Source organism: Cygnus olor, chromosome 1 (genome assembly GCF_009769625.2).
Source record: "Cygnus olor isolate bCygOlo1 chromosome 1, bCygOlo1.pri.v2, whole genome shotgun sequence".
Taxonomy (NCBI): Eukaryota; Metazoa; Chordata; class Aves; order Anseriformes; family Anatidae; genus Cygnus; species Cygnus olor.
The window spans coordinates 6,562,279-6,590,180 of NC_049169.1; the positions used below are offsets into that span (position 1 = coordinate 6,562,279).

Below are 27,902 nucleotides of genomic sequence, written 5' to 3' on the forward strand. Positions count from 1 at the left end.
TAATGATTTCTGCAAGAGCTGTTCAAAGTCCCTTCCTGATAGTGGCTTGAATTTTTTACAATGGTGTGGAATGTGAATCAAATTGTTAATCTGATGGCTGTCGTGGCCTTGCACAATGACTACCTTCTATAAATAAATTCCTGCCAGCGTGATGATATATTAGTAATAAGAGTACAGATAGTATGTGTTATTGAGCTGTTATGGGTGGCACCGTGTAACATGGCACACAAAACCCTCCCCTCATTCAGGACAGAGGCTCAGGAAAGGAGTATGCAGCCAGATGAGGAGGCACGGGGTCAGGCCAGTAACTTTTGACTGTTTTCACCTCTTTTACCCTTAACGTTCCTCAGTAATTCAGTGGAGAGACAGCCCCACAGACACGAAGCCACCGCGAACTGAACTCCTTCCCCATTCCCCCCACAACCGCGGGTACTGAGTGAAAAGTAGTTGGAGACCGCCAGAACCCTCCAGAGAACATAAGATATCTTTCCCAGTCCCGGACGCTCGGTCTGGGCAGGAATTTACCTCAGGATTTTCAGCAGAAGTAAGCCCCCCTTGCCCTCACCCCACAGCGGGCGCTCATGGCAGCCCCACACCGCTCCCCCCTCACCTCCCTCTCCGCCCTTTTCGCTCCCAGACCCCATTTCACTGCGGCCTGCCGCACTTGGCCGTGTGGGAGGGAGGAGTATCGGCTCTATGCCCTGCCCAGCGGGCTCAGGACAAAGGCGGCTGCGTTTCTACCGCCACAGCCGTCCCGCCCGGGCGAGGCGGAGCTGTGCTGGAGCGCCGCTCCCCACCCGGGACAAGCCGCCCCTGCCCGCCCGGCGCTTTAACCGCCCGCCGTGGGTGTTGGCCGGGCGCAGTGCGCATGAGAGCGGGGTCGGCTCCTCACCAGAGCTCGCTTTAGATTTGAGGTTACTCCGGGAACCGGCTGCCCTTCGTCTGGTGTCCTTCCCGCACCCCGCTTGGTCCCCTCGCCGCCCTAGCCAGGAGGGGCGCGGACTTCTGCCCGCAGCAGGTGAGCGCGGGGCTCCCCCTGAGGGAATCTCCCCTTCCCGGCTCTGCCCGTTGGGACCGGCTTTCTACGGGCTTTTTACCGGCTACCGAGGCGGATTTCCAGCGCTGTGTGGAGCTATGGGGCTCGGGAAGCGCCTGCAGTGGGCTTCCCGGGGGATTCTCCCCTGAGGGTGGCGAGCCCGGTTCAGCTTCCGCTGTCCCCGCTCCCCTTTCCTCAGCGACCCCCTCGGGGAGAAGCCCTGGGGCTCCCCTCATTCCTGTCAGCCCTCAGCCCTCGGTGGGAGCGATCCGGCGTGGGTCTTGTTACTCACTAATGGGATATTTCCCTTCTCACGTCAGCTGTTGCGGTTCCGAAAGCAGCACTTGGGACGGCGGCTGCTCCCTTGGGGTTTTGGCCCCTAAAGTTCCTCCAGGCAGGTTTGTGTGATGCTCTGAAAGCTGCCAAACGCGGCTCTGCTCTCGTATTTGCAGCATGTGTAACGTTAGCAGCCAAGGAAAGAGGCTTCAGAGCCCAGGAGAGGTGTTTCTGGACTCCACGCAGTTTTGTGCCTGAAGGAGAGAAGGAAAAACTTCTTGCAGACCTCTTTGCTACCTGATGTGAGGCTTAGCTGAGCTGTGTTAAGGGTTATTTTTCTGTCGTCTTTAGATTTTTCTTCCCCATCCCCTTCTGGTTAAAAACAACTTGCTACTGCATGTAATAACAGGCAACTTCTGGGGAAAAAAAAAAAAAAGGATGGGGGAAGAGTTTATAAAAGGTCTCATACCACTGTATTATTTGGCTTTGGATGTGTGGTGTGACTGACTAAGGGTAATGGTAAAGAGCTGCTTTTTTCTTCTTTGTTGCTTCCTGACTCTCCACAATTTAATTTTACGCTTGGGGGGGAAAAAACTGTTGGCTTAAACAGTAGCAGATCCTAGCTCCAAATATTTTGCCTGCCTTCTGTCAGGTGCCTGTTCCATCTGGCGATGGTAAGTGTGAGATGGCTGCTGCTTCATCAGATTGTGATCTCAGGTAGTTCAGGCGAGGTTCGGTGTGTGCAAGAAACCACAGCCCTTAAAACACTCTGGATTCTGGATTTTCAGTAATCGAGGCTCTTAAGGACATGTTTCCTGGATAGTTTTGGGTTTAGGATGGCAGCTGAAAACGGAGCTGTGTTGTGCTTGGTTCTGTACGTGGGTGTAGCAGGAGATGATGCCTGCTGTAAGAAGTATGCAGATGAAATAGGCAAGAAATTTGGAGGGAGGCTGTCTACTTTTCTCTTAGTTGCAGGGATTTTAAACTATAAATAATGAAGTACTATAAATGTAACAATTGTTTTCTTGTGCCCTTCCTTTTCTGAAGGGAACAGAAGGAAGACCTTCTTTCCAAACCCTAAAGCATGTCTTAAAAGCTTTTGCAATTTCTGGTTTAGGCTAATAAAAAGGTGTTATTTTAAGACTCTTCCGTGGGTCCTTTGACTAATGCAGCATTGCAGATGTACTTTATTGTACAGCTACCATAATACAGAACAATGATTGTGTTTTTTTTCCTTCCTTTGCAATGAATATCTCTGTATAAGGGAAAAGCTGGAGTTTAAGCACTAAAGAAAAACATTGATCACTCATATCTCAGAGAAATGGAGATACTAATTATTTCTCAGAAGTGGAATAGATTTTTTTCAGAGGTGTTTTTCTCACCGAGGGTTTGCTTAGACTACTTATAAATAATAAATAAAACAAAGTTTTATCATAAAGTGCTAATAGTGTCTGAAACAGAAAAGGAACAAGGGAGATGCTGTGTTACATCTCTTTACTTTGTGAACAGTAAAACTCTTCTCCTGTCGGTCATAGTTGCTTTTCCTTGTTTATATGCATGCCTCTGAGAGAAATATTAACCCAGAACATCAGTGGAGGGGCTTGTTGGTTGGATGTAGTAACTGCAGCGACTTCACTCCTTAGCAGTTGACAAGTCACAAGCTGGCTGACCTTCTAAAATACTGGAGCGTGAAAATAAATGATGATACGAATGTGGCTTTCAAAGCCAGCCAGACAGGCTGTGTCAAATACTGTTACCACTTCCCTCCCCTTCCTTAATTAAAAAATAAAAGCAAGGAATTTTAATTTCCAGTGTCGCTAGCTGCTTAAAGATCTCCCTCTCAGTTAGGTATGTATTGATTATTCCTGTACCAATGGACGTACAGGGTAAGAATTTACTGCTCTGGTTTGCCTCTGCTCTTTTCAGCTCAATTTGCCTTGGGCAGGCAGACCTTTATGTACTCACAGAGGAATGAAATGTGCACCAAATTAGCTCCATTTTAAAGTAAACATCTCTGCTTTGTGCTTCAGATGTCTTCTGCCCTCTTCCCGATGCCATCGCAGCAGTCACAGGCAGATACAGGAAAGGAACTTGAAATCCCAGCGTGCGACGTGACACAGAAGCACTGGGGCTGAAAATTATCTTGTCCTCCCAAGTGCTCTGTAAAACAGGATTTGGTTCACCATTGCTATGACTGTAGCAGTCGTTACAGGTGTAACATCGCTGGGGTTAGGGCTCCATTATGTAACAAGGGAGAAGTTGACTAATTACAGAGGAGTCTGTGCCCAAAATTGTTTATGTAGATTTAATGTTTCCAAAGTGTTGGCTGTCATGGATAGCACCACCCTGATTTTAAGAGGGGAGACTAAAAAAGCAAGTAACTTTAAAAGAATCGGATGCTTTCTTTGCAGAAATTTGCATGAGAACATTTGAAGTCAGAGGAGACCTCAGCCATCACCTCGATGTGCTTAAAGCCCCAGATAATATTGCCCTACATAGCCATGGGTATCGTATGCAGTTCTCCCACTAAGCAGATAGTGATCATCAAATCTCAACCATAGGCTGCCAGTGAGAGCCTTATCCTCCTGTAAGATGTTAATCTAAAGAAAAGTAACTACCTGTCACTGACCAGAGTTTTATTTTTAGTTGGGGGGGAGGGATTGAGAGCACCTCAGGGATCTTTCTCCGGTAGCTTAACCTGCAGTGTTATATCCAAACCTGTGCCAGTGGCTGCCTTACCTTTAGGCAACAGGATTCAGCTGGAGCTGCTGTTGATGTCATGTGCTGGGAACAAAGTTTACTTGCAAGGGATGAGGCAAAGATGGAGAGGAATCTGCTTTACAGTCTCCTCCCAGATAAATTCTGTCTTCAGGCTGAACAAATATGCATAGCATTGTCAAATCTCGTAGTGGTGTTCTGCTCTCTGTCTTAAAAGAAGTGGCACGTCCCAGACAGTGGAGAGAGAATGATGAGATGGTGATGGTCTAGGCTTTTTCAAAAGGTTTCTTGTCTCACTTTGGCTTAGCTGTCTTCAGCAGGTAAGAAAATTTCTGAAGGATATTATTTCAAAAACCAAACAAACACGAAACCTACCCACTAGAAAGGCTGTTCTTGAATATCGAGAAGGACCAGGTAAGAATGAAGGACACTATTGAACCCTCTCCTTCTGCTAACTTGAGGGTTGGATTAACATGGCCAAAGGTGTGACCTCATGCATTAAAATTTCCAAATCCTGTTGTGCTCAGAAACAGCGTAATAATTGAATTATCGCTCAGGAGCCGATGAAAATGTTGGTCTGTGATCATTTTAAGTGGGCTTCTACATCCAGTTTGAGATCTGCTTTGGTGAACCATTTAAGTCTGCGATGAAATAGCTGGATTTCAGTTCTCTGAATTGGTGCCTTGCCCATCTAGTTCTTTCAAAACCTACGTACACAGGATTAATTATTTCACTGCTGGCAGCTCTCGCAAATTCTAGTGCAAGTTGTATGAATGCCGTTCAGTGTGTTTCTTGAGGCTCCAGCTTCCAGGTTCAGAGGACTGAGGGAATCTTTGTTTTCAGTTCTACAACTAACAGATTTTGTAGCTCTCGAAGCTGTGGAGGAAAGTTTGTAAGTTTGTTAGAGTGCGCTGTAGAAATGCAGGAAGCTTAAAACGAAATATTTGGGTTACTTGCCTTGAAGTCCCTTCAGTTCTGGGAGTGTCACGTGCCTGTTAGCACTGAAATTATTTGGGGGGGGGAGTTGCACGTGTCTCAGGCTGCTGCGCTACCATGAGAGCACCCCGAGTTCCCAGTTTGTGAAGGACATTCAAATTTATTCTCCACCTGCTCTGAAAATCATCATCAGGATTGAGATCCAAGTAAGTGTCTTTCAGAGCACTTTTTCTCTGCCTCTTGTTTAGAGAGCCGTACTGCCCTGTTTAAGGGTCAGCTTTTCTGTTTGGCCAGCTGTGCTATGATGACATACCCTCTCTAAACAAGGGCAGGAAATGTTGCTGGATGTGAAGCTGCTGTAACTCGGGTTTGGACAGCCAGGATTTTGTGTGCGCAGTTAAGGAGCGTGCATCGTAAGCATCTGTGCTTCTGATCCGGAGAAGAAATCTGAGTTTAGCTGTGTTGGCCAGTTTCAGTTGACCTTGGCTCCTGAACGCTAGCCTTGTTGGTTGTTACTTCAGTTTTGTTGGCTCCTTCTATGAGAAGGGCTTTTACATCTACTGCCTGATCCTAGGGCTTTTCTGTGCCAGCACAAAGGGCTAAGCGATGCCTCAGGCCGTCCTGCGTGCTCCTAGTGAGCCAGCTGGCCTGGGATGTTTGTCCTTTGTTGGCAGTACTGTCGCTTAGTCTTCCTCCACTCAGAAAGGTTAAAATGTACTGAATATCACAGAAGTAAGAAATAAATAACCTCTAAAGCTCCAGAATTTGCTCTGTATTTCAGGTAGTGAAGGAGGACTCTGTTCATAAGGAGGAAATATATCCACCGTAGCAGATCAGCCAATTTTGAGCAGTCTGTAACAACAGCGGCACAATGAAGACGTGTCGTGGGCCAGTCTGTTTTGTTTAGCTCTGATCTTGCACAGCTGGCTCAAAGGTATGTAGCAGGAGCACTTAATAGAGGGAAAACCTAATCAGGTTGTTAGATACCTGCTCTGGTTTTGGAAGGCCCTGACCACAACATGCAGGAGACTGGCTGAGTTCCTACTGTTTGCCTTGTTTTATATGCTCTTCCCTCAGCATCTGGTGGCTGTTGTCAGAGGCTAATTGTGGTACAGGGTCTCTGGTCTGCCCCTGTACCACCATTTTTTATAAAACCTATCCCACAGTGGCTCTCTGAATGACCTCAGAGTACTTTCAGATGTTTTTTTAGATCCATAGCTTTCAGCTCAAGCAGTGCCACTTAGTAGAAGATGACATTGCACATTGTACACATTGTAAGCGTCTGTGTTCATACGTCTGTGTTCATACGTCTGTGTACAGCTGGGGGATGAAACAAACCTTGAAGTTCACTGGCCAGTTGTGTTTCACTTGCTTCCCTGTGAAATAGCTGCTCAAACCCAGCAAAGCGTGTGTGGTGCTGAGTCTAGGCTTAGGAATCTGGCTTTAGAAACTGTTCTCATGAAGCGCGTTCTAGAAATTGTACGTATAGTGAAGGGAGGAAAAGACTGATGTTGTGTCCTTTTAGAAACGTGTGATAACTTCCTAAGATTGTTGGCTCTCCTTACCGTGAATGTGTGGTGCAGGAAATAGGATGCTGCTGTCTGCTTGCTGGCTTTCAGCTCCTGGCTGCTACAGCTGTTGACTTTTGGCCTCTTGGTGTCTTCCATTTTTGTGGAACTGATCTTTAGCTTATTAAGCTAGTCTTCAAACAGGATTATTAACAAACATTTTTTTCAATCCCCTACTACAGAAACAGTTCCTTCTAAATACTAGAACAGAACTTCAATCAGAAGTAATCTCAATCAGTAAAACTTAAAAAAATATATATATATACACACATATATATATATATATATTAAAAAAGGACAGATGGCACTTCATCTTTGGCAGCTTCGTGCAGTCTCTCTGAACCATGTACCTCTGTCAAAGCAAAATTAAATCTTTGGAGGTAAAATTCAATGTTAATTTGAATATATTTCTTTTTTTTTTTCCTTCTACCCTCTGCAAAACATGCGTGATATGTGAAGTGTGTTCTTTTAAATTTCTTGTGAAAGCTAGTGCTAGTGTAACCGATCGTTTCCACTGACAGAATCTCAGCTGCCCTAAGATGCCTTTTGTTTTAATATTTGGGGTTTTCTCCCCAAGCAGTACTGCTCCTGTCACGTTTCTGTACTCTTGTATCACAGTCTGATGATTTGATTTTTAATCTATAGGAGCACAGGGGTACACCTCAAAACCAAAGCAATAAGAAACTAGTATGTTGGATAGAGTACGAAACAAATCCTCTTGTGAGCTACTTTCCTTTCGCTGTGTTCCTGAAGGTCAGGAGGAACAGCTGCCTGTCGCCCTGCTCTTCTCACTTGCTCTGACGATGGCTACTGTATTTTTTTATTTTTTTGAACCCTTGCTGGTTACCTTGGCAATCCTACTGAAACAAGCTATGGGGTCCCCTCGAGGTTCATTAGACTCTTGCCTCTATCCATCTTGAATCCATAGTTTTTCACCTAGGAGGGGGCATAAAAAGGGTGCAGAGTCTCCTGTGTCAGCTGTGGTTAGGAAGGGAATTTGCCTGTAAAACACGTGTGTGTGTGCAGCAGTACGCGGCTGTAGCTGCACGAGGCGTTGTGCAAACACGTAGGAGTAGCTTCTCCCTTAAAGCACACAGCCATAAAGGGGAGAAGGAATAATGTTTGTGAGCAGCTTATGATCTTAATGACCTCTGATGTGTTAAAGATGATGTGAACGACTGAAGAAGGAAGTGTTTTTTCCTTTTGCTTCGTGGTTTTGGCTCTTGTTTTTTCTCCATCACCCCTGTTCTGCAGGCTCACAGCTCGGGAGCAGTGCAAGAGACTTTCTGAAAGGAGTGAAACCTCCGAAGACTTGCAACACAGCGGCAGAGCCAACCCTGTAATGCTTGCTGCTTGATCTTGTGGGGGAGGCTCTCTTAACCAGTTGCACTCGCTGCCTTTATTCATTGTTCAGGAGCTTTGTGAAACCTCAGAGCCTGAACTCCAAGATGAATAACAGGAGTATTTACAGCTTGTGGCTTTGACATTTATTTCTCTACTGAGTCTGGCTACTTCTGTTGTGCTGGACACAGCCTGCTGCAAAGCTTGGACCTGTTTTTGCTAAGGTCTTGCCGTTGGAGGAAGCAGAACAGTGCTCCTAAATACTTTCTTTCCACAAAGTTTTGGCTGCCTAGTTGGTTTCTCAGTAACTTGGATTAATATATTAATTACATTAGTTTTTAAATTTCAGTCTCAGTTATGCTGTCTACAGTAGCCTGAGGCAGTGAGCTCTGACCTCTCCTGGTAAGCTTTTTATAGACTAGGCTACAAAGAGTTTTGAGTGTAACTCTAGAAATTTAGGAGTCGTCTGTAATGCCTCACCGAGGGATGGACCAGATGTGGCATGTCCAGCTTATACAGGGACACCGAGATAAAAGCTTGCGCTGGTGAGGAGCAATGCCCGCCTCATGGCAGCAGGAGATGCTGTGAGGTTCAGAGGGGTGAAGCGCCTTCTAAAAATTGTCTATTTTTCCTCTGTAGGCTGCGGGGTTTGTGTTGGAGGTGGAGCCTCTGTTGCAGGGTATGTTTTAGTCTCAGGCTGTTCTTTTCAGGTTTAGCTTTCTGCAGCGTAACTTCTTGGCACGTGGCAGCCGGAGGCGCAGCAGCTGCTGCAGGGCTCCCGTGTGCACCTGCCTCGTGTGATTCCAAAACCCAGGACCGAGAGCGTGCTTCTGCGGTATCACCAGAGGACCACGACCTTGAGGATGCACTGTGACCGTTTATGTTAACGGTATTAACAAAGGGGAAAGGAAGAACGTTTAGGTGAAACCAAGGTTAAATCTCACCCTCTTTTTGAACGTCAGGGCTGACAGTTACCAGCCACTCGAGTTATGGCAGCGCAGGGCTCTGCTTACCCTGCCTGTACTTCCAAGACTCGCGGGGCTGCAGCCTAGGGACATGGTGTGGGCGCCTTCCCACGGGACACTCCTCGGTGCTGAGGAACAGGGGAGGGAGCGCTCGGCCGTACCTCTGGTAATGTCATAGCTCTCTCCTGAAAGAAAACGATCAGCGGGATGGAATTGTTGCTCGGTATCGGCAGATGTTATCTCACCGCCACGAGATGCTAATCGGCGTACCGGCAGGCTCTGGTTTCTCAGCTCGGGGCTGGCAGGGGTAGGGAGGCAGGAGAAGCAACCCAATTGAATTGGAAATGCGGACTGGGCTTTGCTTCTCCTGTCACCTCGCGAGCCACAACAAAGGGAGAAGCACTTGGGAAGCAGGACCATCTCGTTACCCTGATATCACGCAACTGAAACGGTGTCTGGTTCCCAAGTGGCAGCGTGTGACGTGGTACCTCGACACCGGCTGTTTTGAGGGATGCATCGCTGCTAATTCCTAGCCACCTGCTGGGTGGCTGGAAAGATGGGCTGGTGAAGAGCAAGGTGCCTTGATCCTCAGCACGATGCGGTTTCTTTTGTGAAGGTTGGTTTTAATGTACTGGAGAATGATGACCTTGGTTTGTCTTTCCTTCCTGCCCCTTGCTTGTGCTATCAGTGCAAAAAGATGACTTCTGTCTTTGTGGTACTTTCAAAAATGAAGGAAGAAGTTCTGCTGGAGTGCTTTTGGGAGACAAAGCTAGGAAAGTGGGCCCACGTGAACCTAGTGAGGTTCAACAAGCCCAAGTGTGAGGTGCTGTGCTTGGGTTGGGGCAATCCCAGACGTGAATGCGTGAAGAACTCCTTGAGAGCAGCCCTGCAGAGAAGGACCTGGGGGTTCTGGTGGGCAAAAAGCTCGACAAGAGCCAGCAGTGTGTGTTTGCAGCCCAGAAGGGCAACTGGGTCCTGGGCTGCATCAACAGGGGAGTGGGCAGCAGGGCAGGGAGGGGATTGTGCCCCTCTGCTCTGCCTTGTGAGGCCCCACCTGGAGCCTGCATTCAGCTCTGGGGCCCAGCACAAGAAGGATGTTAACAGGTCCAGAGGAGGCCACGAGGACGATCAGAGGCTGGAGCCCCTCTGCTGTGGAGCCAGGCTGAGGGAGCTGGGGGTGTTCAGCCTGGAGAAGAGAAGGCTCCGGGGAGACCTCATTGCAGCTTTTTAATACTTAAAGGGGGCTTATAAAAAAAAAAAAGATGGAGAGTGACTTTTTGCCCAGGCAGATAACGATAGGACAAGGGGGAATGGTTTTAAACTAAAAGAGGGTGGATGTAGATTAGCTATAAGGAGGAAATTCTTCCCTCAGAGGGCGGTGAGGCCCTGGCCCAGGCTGCCCAGAGGAGCTGTGGCTGCCCCATCCCTGGCAGTGCCCAAGGCCAGGCTGGATGGGGCTTTGGGCAGCCTGGGCTGGTGGGAGGTGTCCCTGCCCATGGCAGGGGGTGGCACTGGGGGGGCTTTGAGGTCCCTTCCAGCCCAAACCGTTCTGGGATCCTATGATATAACAGAGAGGTATTACGGAATAGGATTCTAGAATGGTTTAAAGAGCAGGGGACTTTTTGCTCCAGTGGGTGCTGGTGTGTGTCTGTTCCAGTAAGCACCTTCCAAATGTGCAAGCACTGTTTCTTCATGGCTGAGTGAAGTAAAAGCCCTGTAAGCTTTAAAATGCAATTTTGCTTTGTAATGTGATGGTGTAAAAATGGCACTACGTTCTCTTCATAGATCTTTAAAGAGAAGTAGTCAACATAAAGCAGCTTGAGTAACAAGTGAGTTAACTTCAACTGCGTTAGGAAATGAACTGGATTCTGTTTCTCTTATAAATAAACACTGTCTGATAAATTATTGTTTAAAAGCTTATGAAAGATGGTGTTGGAACTGGGTCTGTTGGTCTCAACCTCTGCGATTTTATTACTGGTTTATCTTTTTTTTTTAAAAAAAAGATGACCATAGGTGGTAGTTGTGTTTCAGAGCATTAAAGATGAGCCTTATTTTAGCTCGTGTAGGATCTTCTTACTACTTATTCTCCTCCTTTTATTTTAAGAACAGGTTTAAATGCAACACACTGTTCTCTGTTTTCAGAAATGAACACAGCTAGCAACCCTACGTAACGTGCTGATGGCATCCTACGCTGCGTTGGGATCACTAAGTCCAGGAGGGTGTGATGCCTAGAAATCTCCTCTCAGATTTTCCTGAAGCGACATCTGAAATCTCTCCAAAGCACGTGGTTGGGAGCATGGAGAGGGGTGGCAGCGTGGAGAACCGTGGCAACCAAGCGAGGTGCAAAAATCTTGCTATGGTAAGCGCTTAATGAGTCTTCTGCTTAGTGATACAAATCCCACGAGTAGCTTTGTTCACATCACAAGACTTTAGTTTTTTTTTAAGCATTGATCTTTGCGAGTTCCAGCACTAAATGGCTGGTTGTGGTCTTGGTTGTTAACGAGCTGGAAGGCTAGAAGTGTTCTGGTCTGGTACAACAGCTCGTTATTCTGGTCTGATTGTCTCAGAGAGCCTGCAGAGTGCCTTCGCCTGGCCATCCCTTCCAGGGGACTGGGCACAGCATTTAGGATGTGCATTGCACTGGATAACTTGGTTCCACTGCCTGCATGTGGTGCACGGTTCGATGTGTAGCTCCAGGAATGACTTAAAGCAAGGGTAAAGGAGCCTGGGGATGGTGCTGGGTTCAATATGCTGTTTCTTGCTCAAGGTGTTTGTTGACACTACTGAACGAAGCTCTCAGTTTATTCCTTCGTATAATTAGGTGAGTAACAAAGAGCTCACCACAAACAAAGCTCTCTTCGCATTAGCGAATATGAGTGTGCGGCCATTTAAATAGCGCGTGAGTAATTGAGGGAGTAGGATGCAGTTCTGCATTTTTCCAATTAGCAGGATGATTCAGGCAGTGAACTCAGCAGGATGGTTTGTACCGTGCCATGCGAAGCCTCGAAAGCAGGTATGGTTCCCTGTGCGTTTTCTTCATTATCACAGCCGTTTGGAAAGCGTCCGCTTTTAATTGAGGAGAGAGCACTCTGCTAAACGTGCTTTCCCTGAACGGGAACCGAAATTTCGGTCTCGCATTAAACATGAGATTAAGCTTTCCATATCTTCCCCTCTGCCCTCCCTGCCAGCTTCCTTTTAGGGAAGTAGCTTGTTGTGAAAGACTAAGTTGGCAAGTCGGTACCTGCGTTTTTCTGTATAACTCAGAAATGCTCTGTTTCGTGCTCCTTCATGAGCTTGTTGGCAACTGGAGGTAACTCTAAAGGTGTTCGTTCTTGGTTGTTTCTAACAAAAATACCACAGCTTAGTTAGTATTCTGCTTTGTCCTTCAGCTTGTATTGCCAGGACAAAGGCACAACAAATAGTGCTACATTTAGTCCCTTAACTGTTTCTGATCTGCTCTAGAAAAAAAATGGGAAGCATCAGGGCAAGGGAGGTGAGGCAAGAGCCATGTATGCCATTTGGGCTGGGATATTAAGAGTATGTTGCTTATTCTATGGAAACTGATTGGATCTTAGAGAATTACGGTAGGAGTTGTGCTTTAATAACGAATTACAAGTTAATTTTATGCAATAGTTTGACTGCATTTTTTTCCCAGTGTGTCAACTAGTAGCCAGTCATGTTTCCATGGGTTTTGTTCTTGGCTGTGGCAGCAGGCACAAGACTGGTCGTTTGAGAAAATCAGTATTGAATAACGAGGCTATATATAAATCGGTGTGTTTGTACAGCCTCATCCTGAGTGTGCTGTGTCAGGAAATGACATAGATTACCTTAATCTAACTCGATCTTACCATGTGATAACCCATATGATGATGCATCAGCTGGAATTAGAATCCCTTCAGTCTGTACTGGAGTCAGTTATAGACGGAGTACAATCTGACCGCGGGCTGAGGCAATTCCCATCAGACTCGTACATCAGCTGAAGAAGTTCCTAAAGCCTCTAGTCCTTTACTTGGTATGAGCTTGTGCATGAAGAAAGTGAAGCATAGATTGATAGTTTAATTCTGGTGCCACAGATACTCTTCTATGGCAGTGGTAGAAGTTCTTCTAGCAGTGAGCGGGAGGCGTGGCCGATAAATAAGGCTGCTGACTGGTGTGTGTGGAAGGACAGATTGGGGCATGGGTATTCCCCTTCACTTGAAGGGGAGGGGAAGAGGAACAGCCCTTTCTTAGGTTTCCTTGGATGTAGAGAACAGTTCATTGCCCACGTTTCAGTAAAAGTAGAGATATTCCTCCTGACATTCTGCTCTCGGTAAAGGCATAATCCCTGTTTCTGAGTTTGAGAGGGGGTCTGTGAACTAACAGCAACAGAATTCTGCCACTTGTAACCCTGGAACTAAGACTGGGCTCTTCAGTGCTCCTCAGATCTTTCTGATGTAAGAAAACAGTAGTCTGCTGTCTTGTACCTTGTGCATTTTCATCGCTGAAACAGGCTTTAGAAATCCTCAGGATAAAGAGTAGTATTCATCAGAATACTTTTTCTGTATTCTTGTGTAACTGTGTATTAAAAGCAAGATTTTTACACTCCACTAAGTAGATCAGGGGATTCATAAGCGGAAAAACGAGTTGTTGGGAAAATGCTCCAACGTTACCTCCTTCTTCCTGTAGCTTTGCTCTAAAGGTTCAGAAGGTGCGGAACTTCTGGGGGCTAATGGGAAGGAGAGGATAGTGAACTTTGAAGATAAATAATTTCTTAGTGGACCAATCTCAAGAGAGGAAGGGAGGGTCAGACTTCCAGGCACACCGGACATTCTTAGCTCTGAAACAGAAGCAGCAACAGACTTACTTGACACTTCATTTATCTCTTTCCTGGATCTGTTCAACTGGGGACACAACACAGAAGTTCGGGGTTGACTTTGAATTCTTCTGATGGCCTCGCAAAAAAAGCGTAGCCCTGTTTTTACGACAGGGTTGTACAGGTTTCTTCGTACTTGATTACGAAAAAGAGGCTCTTAAGCTTCCCAGTGTCAAACCACATTAGTCACTAAACATAACCTTTGTATTGCCTCTGTGGAATTCAAACAAACCTGGGGATGTGATAATGCGGACAGCCACCTGGGCCGGCTTTAGCCCATGCTGACAGCTTTGAGCTGGTTTGGCCGACTGTCGGCTGTCGTTGCACCCTGTGTGTCTGCGCTGGCGTTGCTTCTCGTGGAACCAGTTACCGCTTTAGGGACGGCTAGGAGATGGACACGAATTTCCAGGTGCCAAAATGTGCTTGAAACAAAGTCAGCGTGACTCTGAAGTCAGCTGTTGGCTGATGAGTTTAATTTCGACACATTTCTCACCCTCTTATCTACACAGCGGTGCACTGAGTTAATCTTTGACAATTGCAGTCCTTAAAGACACGTTTTTGAGTGGGAGAACAAGGTGTTGGTGTCTGTTCTGTCTTGATTGCAGTAGGATTTTCTGTATAAATCAGACGTTCAGGTCTGGATTTATGCTGTCAGATTTATCACAACAGCTGAAGACAAGTACAAGAGACTCCGTTTAGATGGGTGGAATGTTTGCCTTGATATTTCCATGTCCCACCATCACCTAAACCTGTTTACTACCACCAGCTTCTCTGCATCTTATAGCCATAAAAGTTATGAGGACCTGAATCTGCAGGTATATTTGGGCCTCTTTGTAATGAGGGTGGTATAAAAAGCATATCCTTAGCAAAGGGATGAGACAGGTGTACCTCCTCGATGCGGGGGATCAGTTACCCTACCCAAGAGGGAGGGTGAACAAGCACATTCTGTTCTGCTCGGCAATTTTAAATCCCAAAAGCCATTCTTGAATAGGTGGTGTAAGAATTGACTTGCAATGAAATACGTCCTTAAACTGCTGCAACTGTTTACTCTGGAGATAATACTAGGTCTTAGCTTTTTTTTGAAATAATTCCCCTTCTCTTAGATCAGATGAGTGCAGGCTGACTTCTTAAAGACAACCCTGTTTCACTGCTTCATTCCTGCAGTTGTGCTGTGTCTGTTCTCAGCCATGAGCAAGTGCTTTAGTTTCTAGGTGTGAGTTACATGCTGGGACAATGGTATCACCTGCTAAGATCATACCAGGAGGTGTTGGGTGTTCCTTAGGTGGCCTCTGCTGACCTGGAACTGCACTAGTAACAAACTCTATGGGTGTCTTGGATGTGTGGATGTGACTTCAGTACCTGTTGTATCCCAACATGTCTTGTTGAGTGCTAGGCTTGAGGGCTAGTGGGTTCCCTGTTACTCTCAATGGACCTTGCTCTGCTTTTTTTTTTTAATTTTCCCCTTTGTTTCAGACAGATCCCTGGGGAATGCCACAGTTAATCGCTGCTTTTTTGGGGCAGTGGTGACCTCCAGAACTCAATCAAGTGACTCTTTCTTCTGGTCGCTCATCAAGCGGCTCAAATCGGCAGGTGGTCATGATTCTTAAATATACCTTACTCTTTGTTATTTCTTTGAACAAGCTTCCTCTGTGGCTCCACAAAGATTTAATACCCAATCATCGAAGATCGTTTGTCACCACAGATGCCTCGTATAGCGCAGGTGACGCTCTGAACACTGGTCGTGTGGATAAGAAGAGCAAGTATCTTGTGAGTGACAGGAGTTGCGTCAGTATCTGGTTCTACACGCTGCAGTCACTTAACTTGGGGCTGACCTGGTCAGTTTGTAGTTATGTCTCGTAGAGCCTAAAAAATATTTGCTGTGACCTTACCCTTTTTGGATCAGTACAGATCAGTCAAATGGAACAGACTCGGCAGACTTGGTTTTAGAAGTGCCCCAGCCTCTCTGAAGAGATCCTGGGATTCCAGTGTGCCTTTAGGAGATCCCGGTAAAAGGTAGACTGTGTTTCCCCAACCCCCCTGGCTGCATTTGGGTGGGTGGCAGCTGTTCCTTGTGGGGCATGGAGAGCTGTGCTAAGCTTCGTCTGCTTTAGGTTGATATTAGCGTGACTTGGAAGCGGTAGGCCTTGGGGAGGGAAAAAAAGACTCATTGTTCTTACCAGTAGGGTGAGCAGCTGGAGAGGAAGAGGAGCTTGAGAACTGCTTGCTTCAGACTGGGTATAGAAGGAGGGTAAAGAGTGGCCTTGCTGTAAAATGTGCTGGGGAGAATGCCTCTCCTGGAGCGCACACAGTGCCTGTTACTTTCATGATCTATAAACTGCATCTTTCTGCTTCAAAACACCGAATCATTAGGGTTGGAAAAGCCCTCCAAGATCACCTGGTCCAACCATCCCCCTACCACCAGTGTCACCACTAAAGCATGTCCCCAAGCACCACGTCCAACCTTTCCTTGAACACCCCCAGGGACGGTGACTCCACCACCTCCCTGGGCAACCCGTCCCAATGCCTGACTGCTTTCTGAGAAGAAATGTCTCCTCATTTCCAACCTGAACCTCCCCTGGCACAACTTGAGGCCATTCCCTCTGGTCCTATCACTGGTTATCTGTGAGAAGAGGCCGACCCCCAGCTCCCCGCAGCTTCCTTTCAGGCAGTTGCAGAGAGCAGTAAGGTCTCCCCTGAGCCTCCTCTGCTCCAGACTAAAGCAGAACCTAGCTGATGATTACTCTAGCAGGTGGGTAGATCTGCTCTTTAACCCTCACTGATGGGCATTCCTGGACTTCCAGAGCAGTTTTTCTTGTACTCTATTACTTTCTCATTCAACGTTTACTTGAATTAAAGTTTCTGATATGTGAGAATTTCCACGTCTTGCGTTCAGCGGATATAGAAAAGATTTGTTGTAATGATGTGATGTGGCCAACTTCTTACATATTGGCATACATACGGGGCTGTGTCTGCCTGCCTCCCACTCTTCAGTGTTTTAAAACCTAGCACGCTCCATTCTTCCAAGCTTCCTGTGCAGCGAAACTTTCGTCACTCCTGGCTTTGTTCTGGACCCGGTCCAGCTTGGCTGCATCCTTTTGAAAGTTCAGCGAGTGGATCTGAACTCCGTGTTCCGAGTGAGGATGTGCAGTTATTTCATCACCCTGGTTGTTATAGCCCAGGATGACACTTACATACCTGAGCAGCACTCTTTTTTTTTTTTTTTTTCCACTTCCTCTTTACAGCCCTCAGACTGACCTGCAGGTCCTTCTGTTATATATCACCGCTTGTACATCACTCTGTAATTGTGGCTTTTTTTTTTCCCCAGTCAAAATTCATCCTGGGGCCTCCTAGCACATTTCTATGGCTCACGAAGGTCTTCTTCTGTCCTGCCTGGTTCTTGCAGCTACATCTCCTATCAACAGATACCGAGCTAATTGCGTTCTGGTAGTGAACTATCAGATACCAGAGGTGTAGAGGAGCTTGTTCAGGACTTGTATCCCGAACTGCATAACGAAACAAGACATCATGCTACTTCTCAAACATAATTCTCTCCCCGACCCCAGTTACAGAGGCACCTTCCACTAATTCGATCTAGGTTTCCTCATTCATCTAGGATTCTTTATTCATCTATTGCTGTGCTTTCCTGGCACTTCGAATCGGTGTGTATCACATCTGGTGCCTATATCCCTTGGCCAAGTCAGTAGCCCTCTCAGGAGAAATTAGATTGGTGTGAAATGATTTGGTTGCTGTAAAAACAGTTAGTGGCTTTAGCCTGAAAGTTCCTCCAAACTTTCTCAATGGTTTTCTAAAACAAATTAAAGGGAAGAGGAAATTATAAGCTGATCAACCTATGTTTGATAACCAGAGATCGATCTTCAAAGTTGAAGTAGATATGTCATTGCTTTTCTAAAAGTGGATTAGGTCTAACATAGTCAGTAATCACAGAATCAGTCAGCTCGGAAAAGACCTCTCAGATCATCTAGTCCAACCTTTAACCGAGCACTAGTTCACGATTTTAGTTCATCTGTTTTATTTCTGTAACACTTCTGGATGGTTTGTTTCCCCACCTACAACCTGCTGATTACACGCCTTGCTAACCATCGCGGCGCACGGGTACAATTACGTTAACGAACTGCAGAAAACAACGTTCAGTATTACAGTCCTTCACCAAATGGAATGGTACGATCAAAATAAGCAGCTGGCGGCTTGTAAAGGAAGTGCTTTTTGACACAGCACCCAATTAAAGTGTGGAACTCACTGCCCCAGAATGCTGTGAATGTCGCTCGTTTAAACAAGCTTAAACAATACGATGAATTTGGGCTAGAAAGGCTTATCATGGTCTGTTAAGCACGTAGGTGTGGGTGCAACTGGGAACTCCTCGAGCTGCGTATTGCTGAAAACTGCGAGGATGTAGGGAGGAAAAAGATCACTCCATCCAGCGCACCCCAGTGCTGTTTTCCTCACCTTGTTCCCCTGTCCTGGGCATCAACAGGGGTGGCTCTGGGCAGGCTACCGAGCTAAATGGACTTTTTGGTCTGATCCTGAATGGCAGTTCTTGTTCTTATCTGTAACTCACTCGCTTCCAGCTTAAACAGTGGAGCTGCACAACTCCTGCTTCCCGTTTCTATAAATACACCAGAAGTAATTTCCTTTTTCTTCTGCACTGAAGCTTTTGTACCTGTTCTGACGCTGCTCCTACACGCAGCGCTGTCTTATTTCCCCCATTTCTTTTTACTAGTTGACCTCTCTGCCGTGTTAGTAGCAGGCTGGGGCTCAAGTGGTGCTACACGGGTCTCTTCCTGCACATGACAATAGTTTGCTCCCCTCTCCCTTCACATTGTCTGAGAAGCACCCAGTCACTTCTCCCCCTCCCATGGAGCTGTGCCCATTCATTCTGTGGCACTGTGAAGTGACAGATAAGTCACTTGAATCCACCTTTGTGGTATTTTTCTGGTTTAAACGTAGTTCTTCGACATGGGTAATGCTGCTCGGTTCCCTAGCAGTTCCCAGAATAATTAACAATTTAACCATTGCAGATGTCTTGGGATTTTCCCCTCTGTTTTCTGTTAAAGCTGTGCCAGTGATAGGATCCTGGGCTCAGTGATGGTTGGACTTCAGATTAATTGAGTGTGACCATCAGGCTGCTTCAGGATCTCCTGACTCTTCCTCCCCCAACGGAGCATCGGGGCTGAACTGCCTCTTACTAAACAAAACTCAGCGCGGCAGAGACAGCAAGTTGTACTGCATGCACTTGGTAGGAGCAGCTGAATCGGTGTTGTGAAGCTTTCTGTGGCCCCTTGATATTCAGTGGCTTTAACGGGCAGGTATGAAAGTGATCTTTTTTATGAAACAAGAGAAAAAAGCCATTCTCCTTCACAGCCTTTCTTGTTTGGCATGAGGAGGAAAAATTTGGCTGCACAGGACTCTAAAATATTAATGCCAGCTGAGCATACTTAGTTACTGCAGCTGTTTGCATCCTAAAATTCTTCTGGTCAAGCAGCCCTTTTAATCCCAGCTCAGGCACAATTTTGAGGTGTCAAATAGAGGCTGTCTTTTGTCAGTGGCTTTTAAGGTGGGTAGTGTTGTGCGTGTGCGAGGCTTGGTTTGGGAGGTGTATTTGTGTGTCGAGGAGAGTTGGTGGAAAGAAGGGAGTAGCTTGAGTAACTGAAGAGATTCCACTTGGACTGCTAAAAACCCAGACTCTTCAAAGAGAAATGATGCTGGAACACCATCCCAGTACGAATAGGAACTGCTCTGATTAGTTCATTTTCCACATATTTCAAGTATTTGAAATAGGCTTGGTAACCTTAGCTGTAACTGGCACCGCTTAACCACAACAAGATTCCTCACACCTTTCTGGGAGCTCTGCTACAAGCAGTACGAGTGGGAGCTTTATAACACACCGCTCTTCTCAGAGCAGTGGGTGAATAACGCTGCTTTACAGCTGAGCCCCTTCGGTTGGACCAACCTGAGTATTTGCAGGTTTATCTCCACCGTGCCTGTTTGTGGGATTGCTGCCCTGCCTCACAAACCAAAACTTGCCTTCCCGAGGGAGCTCCTAGCCAGGCTGGGTGCTTTGCATCCCAGCACAGTGAGCTGCTGTAATGCTGCCCGCTCTCTAGAGCTGCTGTCCTTTTTTTTTTTTTTTTTTTTTTTTTTTTTTTTTGCTTTCACAAAGAATCACAGAACGGAGAGGTGGGAAGGGACCTGTGGAGGTCACCTAGTCCAACCCCTGCCCGGCAGGGTCCCCTAGAGCACGTCTTTGAGATGTGACGTTGCTCATCTGGAAAGGAAACGAGGAAGGAGACCGAAGAGCTAACTGAGCTGAGGTTGTCCTCTCAGACCCTGCTGTGCCGTTCACCCCAGGTGTATTTATGAAGGGGTGTTCACTCATCTCAGATCCTCCGTGGAAAAAAGGAAGCTGCTCACTTCAGCAGGAGCAGCGAGGGGTGGTAACCTTGGCAGAGCTCTGACCACAGAAATCCGACCAGGCATGGAGAAGCGTTCAGTCCCGTAACACAGAGCTTCTGGAAGTCTTCTGGAAGCCTCTGCTTCAATTCACGTACCATTCTGCTCAGCCAAATGAGCAAAGCTCACGTGGGAGCAGCTCTTTTCAACGAAGAGCGTGGTGCAGTTACTGCAGGGCTGCTCGCTGGGTCTGCTGCCACCACGAAGCCCTTAAACAAAAACCCCTTTCTCTGCCTGCGGAAGTCTGGTCCTTGCCGTGAGCTCACCCACAACAAAAGCTGCTTGGAGTCCTGTTCAGCCGGAGCGAGGACCTACCTCACAACAGCTCTTTTCCTGTCATTCTCTCCCTTACTAGACATAGCAGCCGAATGAGTATTTGGGTGGGGAAGGAAGGAGATTGCAACATCCATTAATGGGAAAAAAAGAAGGCTTGTCTGTCTCTCGCTTTTCAAGCGCAGCTGTAAAATTTTTCTCAGACTTTGAAAGCTGAGCTCTGCCGTGCGGTGGGTGCGAGCCGTGCAGTGCGTCAGCCTTTGAAGTCAGTGCTTTAAACAGACAAGTGCAAATGGCATCCAACTCCGGGCTTTTGGAGCAGCCTTGCTGGAAGCTGGACTAAGTTACATATTCTGACAGCGTATTTTGGGTGGCAAGATTTAAAACAAAAGTATCCCCACCTCTGTATTCGTCTCCCAGCCACCAAACCGCCTTCACCCTGAAGACAAGGAATGTGATCTCTAGAAATGAAGCTGCACCATGAGCTGTTGAACCAACTTTGTATTTCCCTGGGAGATTTCCGTCTTCTGTCTTAACAGGGAACTGCCGGCTGTGGCTGAAGTCTGCAGCATCCACATAACCGCAGCCCCAAATCAGCAAGCCTGTCCTGAGGAGTGGGAGAGCTGAGAGGCTGCGTGATTCTCTTCTGTATTTTACCTGTAGATAAATGAATGAAACGTTCCCCTGACCACAAAGGGGAAGGCAACTAAGAGCCCTAAAGCGCTGATTTTTCTTGTCTGCAGTGTTTCTAAGTGCTTAGGCACTAATTGCCACTTGGTACGAGGCAGTGCTTCAGAGTTCTTAATCCGTAGGCATTGCTATTCTGCGGAGGTCCGCGGTAGGGGAGAAATTGAATCCAGAAAAGGGAAAACCTCACTTCTCGACAATGCTTAATTACATTCCAGAACTTACATAGCTCTCTTGGGAAACGTCCTTCCTGGATCCATTGTCTTAATGTAGTGCCTTTCCTAATCGTTCTTTGTCATCTCCGAGCTTCTGGAAAAGTGAGTGTTTCCCAGGGTGGAGGTGGAGGGAAAAGAGTTTGCACGTTGCTGCCTAGGCTCTCACAGTGATGTTGTGCTAATCGAGTTAATCAAGAGCAGTGACTCACAGAAAATGAAGACTAGATGATCCCAGCGATTATTTATCACTCCTGTGCTCTACAGGAGCATTTCCTGCCGGAGAAAATAGCCCAAGGCCTTTTACTGCTAGGGAACACATCTTTGTGTGTGTTCTAACTCTTTTCTTTCCGTAACTCAGAGGTAACATTTTCAGAAACCTTTTCCCCCCTTATTATTCCTTTAACCTAATTCAGGCTCAGGGGGGTTGCGGAAATTTCAGGGAGCTGTATTTCAGTTCCAGCTCTGCCTTTTTGACAACAAAGTCCCCTTGTGGTCTAAAGCAAAAAGGGAACCAAGCTACCTGTTGGCCTGTCTTGAATACCCCCTGTCCCTCCTGTGCTGCTTGAAGAAACTATCTCAGCACTTGTCCAGGCACGGGGCTGTAGGGTGCCTTTTGTTGTTGGCTTTTTAATCTTTTTTTTATGATCTTTTTAGCGATTTACTCCAATTCAAATGGACCTTGCTGAATTAAAGTTAAGTAGTTCTAAGGATGACATACCAGTTGCTGTGTCTCAGTCAAAACTAATGCGCTGTAAACTCCTGGCTTTTATTGTTTTGTAGTAAATGAATGCCTCTTTGGGAAGGTACGAAACAGCAAGGAGATGCTTCTGATGTGACTGCTGCCGGTTACATCGTGCTTCTTTCCCTCTTTAAAAAGAGGGTGCTGTGTTTGCTGTCGGTGTACTTCTCCGTACTAATCCCTAGGTCGTTGATCTTTGTGGCTTTTTTCCCCCCACGTAGGATGATGAGAGTATGAAGTACTTAACCCACGAAGAGCAGGATGTTCTCATGTTCTTCGAGGAAACTATAGATGCCTTAGAAGACGACTTGGAGGAAGCAGTCCTACACGACAGTGGCATCCACTGTCAGTCTTCAAGGTCAACGGAAGAGAACGTGTCCAGCCATTCGGAGACCGAGGATATCATAGACTTAGTGCAGTCGACGCCCGAGAGCAGCGACCACGAAGGCCCTCCTAGCAAAGATGCAGAACCAGGTAGTAGTATTTCTTGAAAGCGCGGTTTTCCTTTTGACTCAGCCATGACAGCTAAAAAGAAATTCTGTGCCTGCCTTGCTACCCCAAGATCAATCTGTTGCACATCAGGAGCCGTGAGGATCATGATCGTAACTTGACGTGGAATTGAGGGGTTGCTGAAATTGCTGTTCCTAAAGGTTTTTTTTTTCCTCATGATTAAGTTGTTGGACTGCTGTTTCAGTTCCTTACTGTAAATTGTACCAGAACTGAATATAACAGAGTCATCACGGCAAGGCAGACTGGTGCACAGCAGTGTGTTCACGTTCTGGTTCTCTGAGACCTCTTGAGGCTCTCTGAGAATTTTAAGATAGCAAGTTGGTTATAGTGTCACTTTGAGGGACCGAGGCACATGCTTCTAACAAAAGTTTGTGATAAGACAGTGTGCAGAATTATTTCTTCACCCCATAGTTTGCTCTCCCTGCTTCCGGAGAACAGATTTATCGCTAGTACATACGTTGTGATGTGACACGTCCTCTCCTGTCTGTTGTAATCAAAAACAAGAATGTGTAAAACTTAGAGAAGAAGCCTTTAAACATGGTAAAGCCAACATACAGTTCGTGAATGAATGGCAGAAAGGGGGCTACTAGTCAATGTCTGGTAAATGTGGTGCTTTGAACTAGAGCACGCCCTCAAGATGTCATTGCTTGTTGTTAGTTATGGGCAAAAGTGGGCTGAGTTTGGGCTAGAAAGTTTTGGGGAGGGTAATACTGATGCTTGCTAATCGTAGGTGAGAGAAAGCCTTGTGTTCTGCTCCGTGCAAAGACCTAATGAGGTTATTGTTGGTTTTTCTTCTTAGTGTTGGATGCTACCTGGCGAGCGGAGAGCCCTAAGCCAGCTGCACCTGCCGACCTTCCCTCGCATCCCTCGGAATCGCAGCCACTGCCCTGTGAGACTCCTCCTCTTCCTCCTCCGCCCCCTCCTGCCGTGCAGCATCCAAAATTGCTTCGCTCGATCCCCACCCCGCTCATCATGGCCCAGAAGATGTCCGAGCAGCAAATGGAGAGCAGGGTGCGCTTCCCCGGCGCCCTCAAGGAAGGGAGCTTGGACAGGAAGAAGACCCCTGTAGCCAACGGTGATTATTTCCCAAAGCACCCTCCTGCACCCGCCCCCAAACTGCACCGATTTCCCAGCAACATCAACATAACGAACGTCAGCGGCAAGGAATTCAACGAGACCATCTCCAAAGCAGCCGTTAACGTACAGGAGCGGAGGGCTCAGGTGCTGGCCAACATCAACGGCGGAGCCCTTCTGGCAGCCGAGCTGGAGGAGAAGCTGCAGAAAAACGACTTCTTGTCGCGCAACAGGAGCTCTTCCTTAAGGGATCTCTCCTCCGAGCAAGCACGCTATGAGGCCCTGACAAAACTCGGTCTCGTTAAGGGAAAGCCAGCTCAGGACCAAGTGGATCACGCCCCGAGTGCTCAGCGTCTGGATGCGCAGCCCAAGCAGGCAGACGCCGTTCCCAATGGGTATCAAAACATCCACGAGGTCTTAAAAAGCGAGCCCAGCCCTTTCCTTCCTACGGGCAAAACTGTAACAATCAAACCAGAGGGAGCTCTTGCTGCTAACAAGGTCGCTCAGCAGAACGCAGCAAAGGGCTTTAATGATTACAAACAACCTAACCTCAGCCTGGATATGAGAAGGAGGTCGGGTTCGCTGCCCAGGCCCTCGGGATTTCGCTCGCAAGGGATCACGGTCAAGTTCTCTGGACGTGGCTCAACAGAAGAAGCTAGGAGGGAGGCACTCCGCAAACTGGGACTGCTGAAAGAGACTGCGTAACAGGGAGGGGAGTGGTGTGGCATCGGAGGGGAATCCGAGCTTGGCTTTGCGCTAGAGCAAGCCCAACAGGATTGGGATCAGACGGATTGGAAGAAGAAAGGGAAGTTCTCAGCTTCGGGCAAGCTCAGGAGGTACTGGGACTGGAATGACTGCTGGCGTTTAGCTCAAAGACTGGCAGCACGTAACGCCGGGTACGGGGGGGGTTTCAGCCCGCCGTCCTGCAGAGATGCTCGTCTGTTACTCCTTGCGACTGAGAAAAGTATTTAAGTAGTGCTGGCCTACAGCAGGGGGCACCGCGTTAGGGAAGTGCCCGGCGCAGCGTTGTTGTACGGAGGAGCTTCCTTTCGCTCTTTTTCTGAAGCCAAAACCGAGAGCTCTGTTTTGCACACGTGTCTGTCTGTCCAGGGGAGCTCGAGATGGGTCGGAACTGAAGTTTCTGGCCCGGGTGACGCACTTCTGTGTCGTTTTGTTGTCTGTATTATCCGGCTTTGCTTTATTCCCTCCCCCCCGGTGAAGGCTGCTGCTTCCTTGCTCCGTGCCCGCTCGACTTCAGCCTGCACAGAGCGCGGTTTTGGTTCTGACCTTCTCCTCAGCAGAATGACCCGAGCCTGGCGTTGTGGCTGCGTCGTTCTGCCCCTTACGGAGCCGCCTGCTCCGTGGCCGTGCCCTAGGAAGCTCCACGTCCAGTGAGAGGCCCCGGAGGGGCCTCGAGGGTGTGCGCGGCACGCCGGTCTCTGCGCTGACAGCCAAAGAGTGTCCTGACAATCTGAAACCCAGCTGTTCTGTACCGGGGGGGGGGTGAAGCACAGAAGCCATAGGAACAAGTCCGCTTTGTACCAAATGGGAGAACCTTACTCAAAAGCCTTGCCTCTTACCGTAGTGTTCCCCTGAAGAAGCTGTTACTCCTCGAACAATCGCTGTGCTGCACTGACCAGGTCCAAGTTCTGTTACTTCTAAAAGCTCCTTTGATCTCCTGCTTCGACAGAGCTCGTCATCCTCTGCTCAGAGCCTTCTTTGATCCTGCCCTGCTAAGTCCGAACAGAAGCTACAGCCAAAAGTCTCGCAGGTGAAGTGGAGTGGCAGGAGAGAGCAGTATGTAAGGGCGCGTCCTTCCCGAAGGCTCCCTGGTGGTGTATTTGCCTTTATTCAACAGACGCGCTTTTAATGACAATCCCCAAATGTGTGTCTTGGTCTGTTTTTTTTTTTTTTTGTGTGTGTATGGCAAAGCTGCTCTTCTGCTGTAAAGCTCCCTCCCTTTTTGTACACCTGCCACCATCAAGAACAGCCATCTTAGAACAAAATGCCAAAACCCAGCCCCTCCAACTTCCTCATTGTTACCCCTGCACATTTAAGAGTTCTCAGACTTTTTTTTTCTAAAGAGAAAATCTCCTTTATTCTCTGCACTTTCTAAAGCCTCGAGCAACCCCCTCGTTTCCCTAAGGAGCTGAGTAATAAACCTTGGTGGGGAGGAGGGGAGTGGCAATAATAGAAACTGCCCCACCCTTCAGAGAGGAGCTCTGACGTAACTGTGATAAACAAGTTTGTATTCCTTGTGATAAAGTATTTCAAACTTGCTGAGCTGTACTTGTAAATGAAGCCGTCGTGAAGGAAAAAAATCTTTTCATAGCTATTAACCTGCCTCATAAGTTAAAGGGTATTTTTTTGTTTGTTTTTGTTTTTAAATTATCTGCTTGCTGCTTTAAATTTTTAATTGTGTTATGGTATCCGGCTTGTTCTGTTACGGAGTTATTCTTTTTCAGCCTTTTTCCTGGGTAAGCGATCACGTTCCTCCCTGCGATAGGCACACTACACACAAGCAACCAGTAATTAAAAATGCGGCCGGTCCTTGGTCTGGCAGAGCCCTTAAGCGTGCATAATCGAGTGTGAGAAGCGCTCCCGGAACAAAAAAGGCTGCTTGTATGCCCAAAGTACATCAATCACATCCTTATTTTGAGTCTGTAGCTCTAAATCAGAAAGAAACCGAAGCACATAAATACAGCGCAGCACCTGCCGTGGAGCCCCGCGCGTGGGTGACGTGGTGCCAACGCATCATGATTTATTGACTTAACTTGCTAAGGAAATGTAAATGTTTCATGGCCTCTGTGCTTCTAAAGCCTGGTAAAGAAAAATCTTACGTCAGAAATGTGATGTGCACAGAGCGATCTTCACAGCGACTCGCTTCTTGCCAGCTCTTCACCTGAGTTGTTTACAGCTGAGCGTCCGCGCTAAGCAAGGAGGGGGGACACCCGACACATTGTTTCACTGAAATTCAGCCCCGTTTGCTAACTCTCTAATGTAACCCTAATAAATAATAATAATAAAGCAGTGTAATATCCAAAGCATGACGTTGCAGTACGCTGAATTAGCTGGGTCACGGTCTTTCACCCTTCGTGTAGGGCACTGTTCTCAGCTGCTGGGAAGGGAGACTTTGAGCTTCTTAAATTAACCCAATTCCTGCCCAGGGAGGACTCGGACGAGGTATTTATCGTAGCCCTTCGTACTGGCAACTGTCCTGTTGGTGAGTTCTTCACTGTGCCTAAAGCTGTAAGTAAAGCCATGTACTACTTGACGTTAAGCGTCTAGCTGCTACCAGTCTGTACCTAAACCTCGCTCTGGTTCGTGGCTCTCGTTCCGTGTGTCTGTGTTGCTGTGACTTTCTTGTCCTCTGTTAGAAGTAACTGTCCTGCACAAAGCTGATCAGTCTTCTATTAAACTGGGATAAAACCAAAGAGACGATGGCTGATGGGAAGTGGAATGTCGTTCTTTGTCACCCAGTACCGCGCATCCCTCCTGGAGGAGGGAAGTGACTTTCTGAAGGGCTAATAGGGAATTTACTATGGAATTTAGTCACTTCTTGTAGCTGGGGGTGTGCGAGCCAGAGCTGATCCTGTCTTGTTTCAAACAGGGAATGGGCCGGAGCCAAAACCAACAACTTTGGCCTTGGCCCTCACCAGAGGCCGGTCCCATTTAATCCTTTAACGCACGGCTTCTCCACACACCTTCACCTGCCCGGGGTCTCGCTTTCAAAGAATTCCTTCCCTCACTTAGGGCAGAGCATTTCCTTAGGAGTCACCTCCCAAACAATAAATATCTTTCCCCTGAGGTAAGGGGGGTCCTTAGACAGGATGGAGCCAAACCCTTTCCCCGGGAACGCCCTTCTCTTGGGCAGGTTTTGTTTTTTTATTTTACTTTCCACCCCCCCAGCCCAGGGCTTTCTCTTGCCCTGCACAGTGACCTCTCCTACATGAGGCAAGGCCTTGCTTGAAGAGCTGCTGCTGCATCCCCGACATCTCCGCTGGATACTCGGCTGCGACCAGGACCTTAAGGGAGATGGAAGGAAAGATCGGTTTTGTCCGTAGGGCCAGCCCTTACCTCGCAGCCTGCAGGTTTTCCACTGGGTCACAACTACCTCCTGCTGCTTGCAACCAGCAAAATAAAGACAAAAAGTCAGAGGAGGCTTTGGTAACTTCAGGACTCAACTGAACGGGTGTGGGGAGCACAAGGGAAAGGGGGTGGCAGGCGTGAAGGAGCTGCGCAGC

At 47.4% G+C, this 27,902-nt stretch overlaps 1 protein-coding gene and 1 long non-coding RNA gene across 9 annotated transcripts; both read left to right on the forward strand.

Annotated features, from left to right (window-relative positions):
• The first annotated feature begins 681 nt into the window (after window positions 1-681).
• On the forward strand, window positions 682-27,096 carry PROSER2 (proline and serine rich 2). Of its 8 annotated transcripts, none has more exons than XM_040547178.1 (5): window positions 682-1,018; window positions 10,983-11,199; window positions 11,787-11,853; window positions 22,296-22,551; window positions 23,384-27,096. In XM_040547178.1, the coding sequence occupies exons 3-5, from the start codon at window positions 11,791-11,793 to the stop codon at window positions 24,361-24,363; spliced, it is 1,299 nt and encodes a 432-aa protein (XP_040403112.1). In that variant the 5' UTR covers window positions 682-1,018; window positions 10,983-11,199; window positions 11,787-11,790; the 3' UTR covers window positions 24,364-27,096. The 8 variants fall into 8 exon arrangements, with proteins under 8 accessions (XP_040403112.1, XP_040403133.1, XP_040403075.1 ...); XM_040547199.1 differs by having other exon boundaries at window positions 22,296-22,548; XM_040547141.1 differs by lacking the exon at window positions 11,787-11,853.
• Window positions 16,308-20,569, forward strand: LOC121064947. Its single transcript, XR_005816824.1, has 2 exons — window positions 16,308-19,016; window positions 19,871-20,569. It is a non-coding gene; the product is annotated as an uncharacterized LOC121064947 (long non-coding RNA).
• Window positions 27,097-27,902: the final 806 nt, after the last annotated feature.

Bases quoted from the DNA above. Each gene is read 5' to 3' on its own strand.
- PROSER2 (XM_040547141.1), top strand. From the start codon at position 11,065: ATGCCTAGAAATCTCCTCTCAGATTTTCCTGAAGCGACATCTGAAATC. The intron at 11,200-22,295 runs GTAAGCGCTTAA...CCCCCCACGTAG, and splicing joins GGTGCAAAAATCTTGCTATG to GATGATGAGAGTATGAAGTA. The intron at 22,552-23,383 runs GTAGTATTTCTT...TTTTCTTCTTAG, and splicing joins CAAAGATGCAGAACCAGGTA to TGTTGGATGCTACCTGGCGA.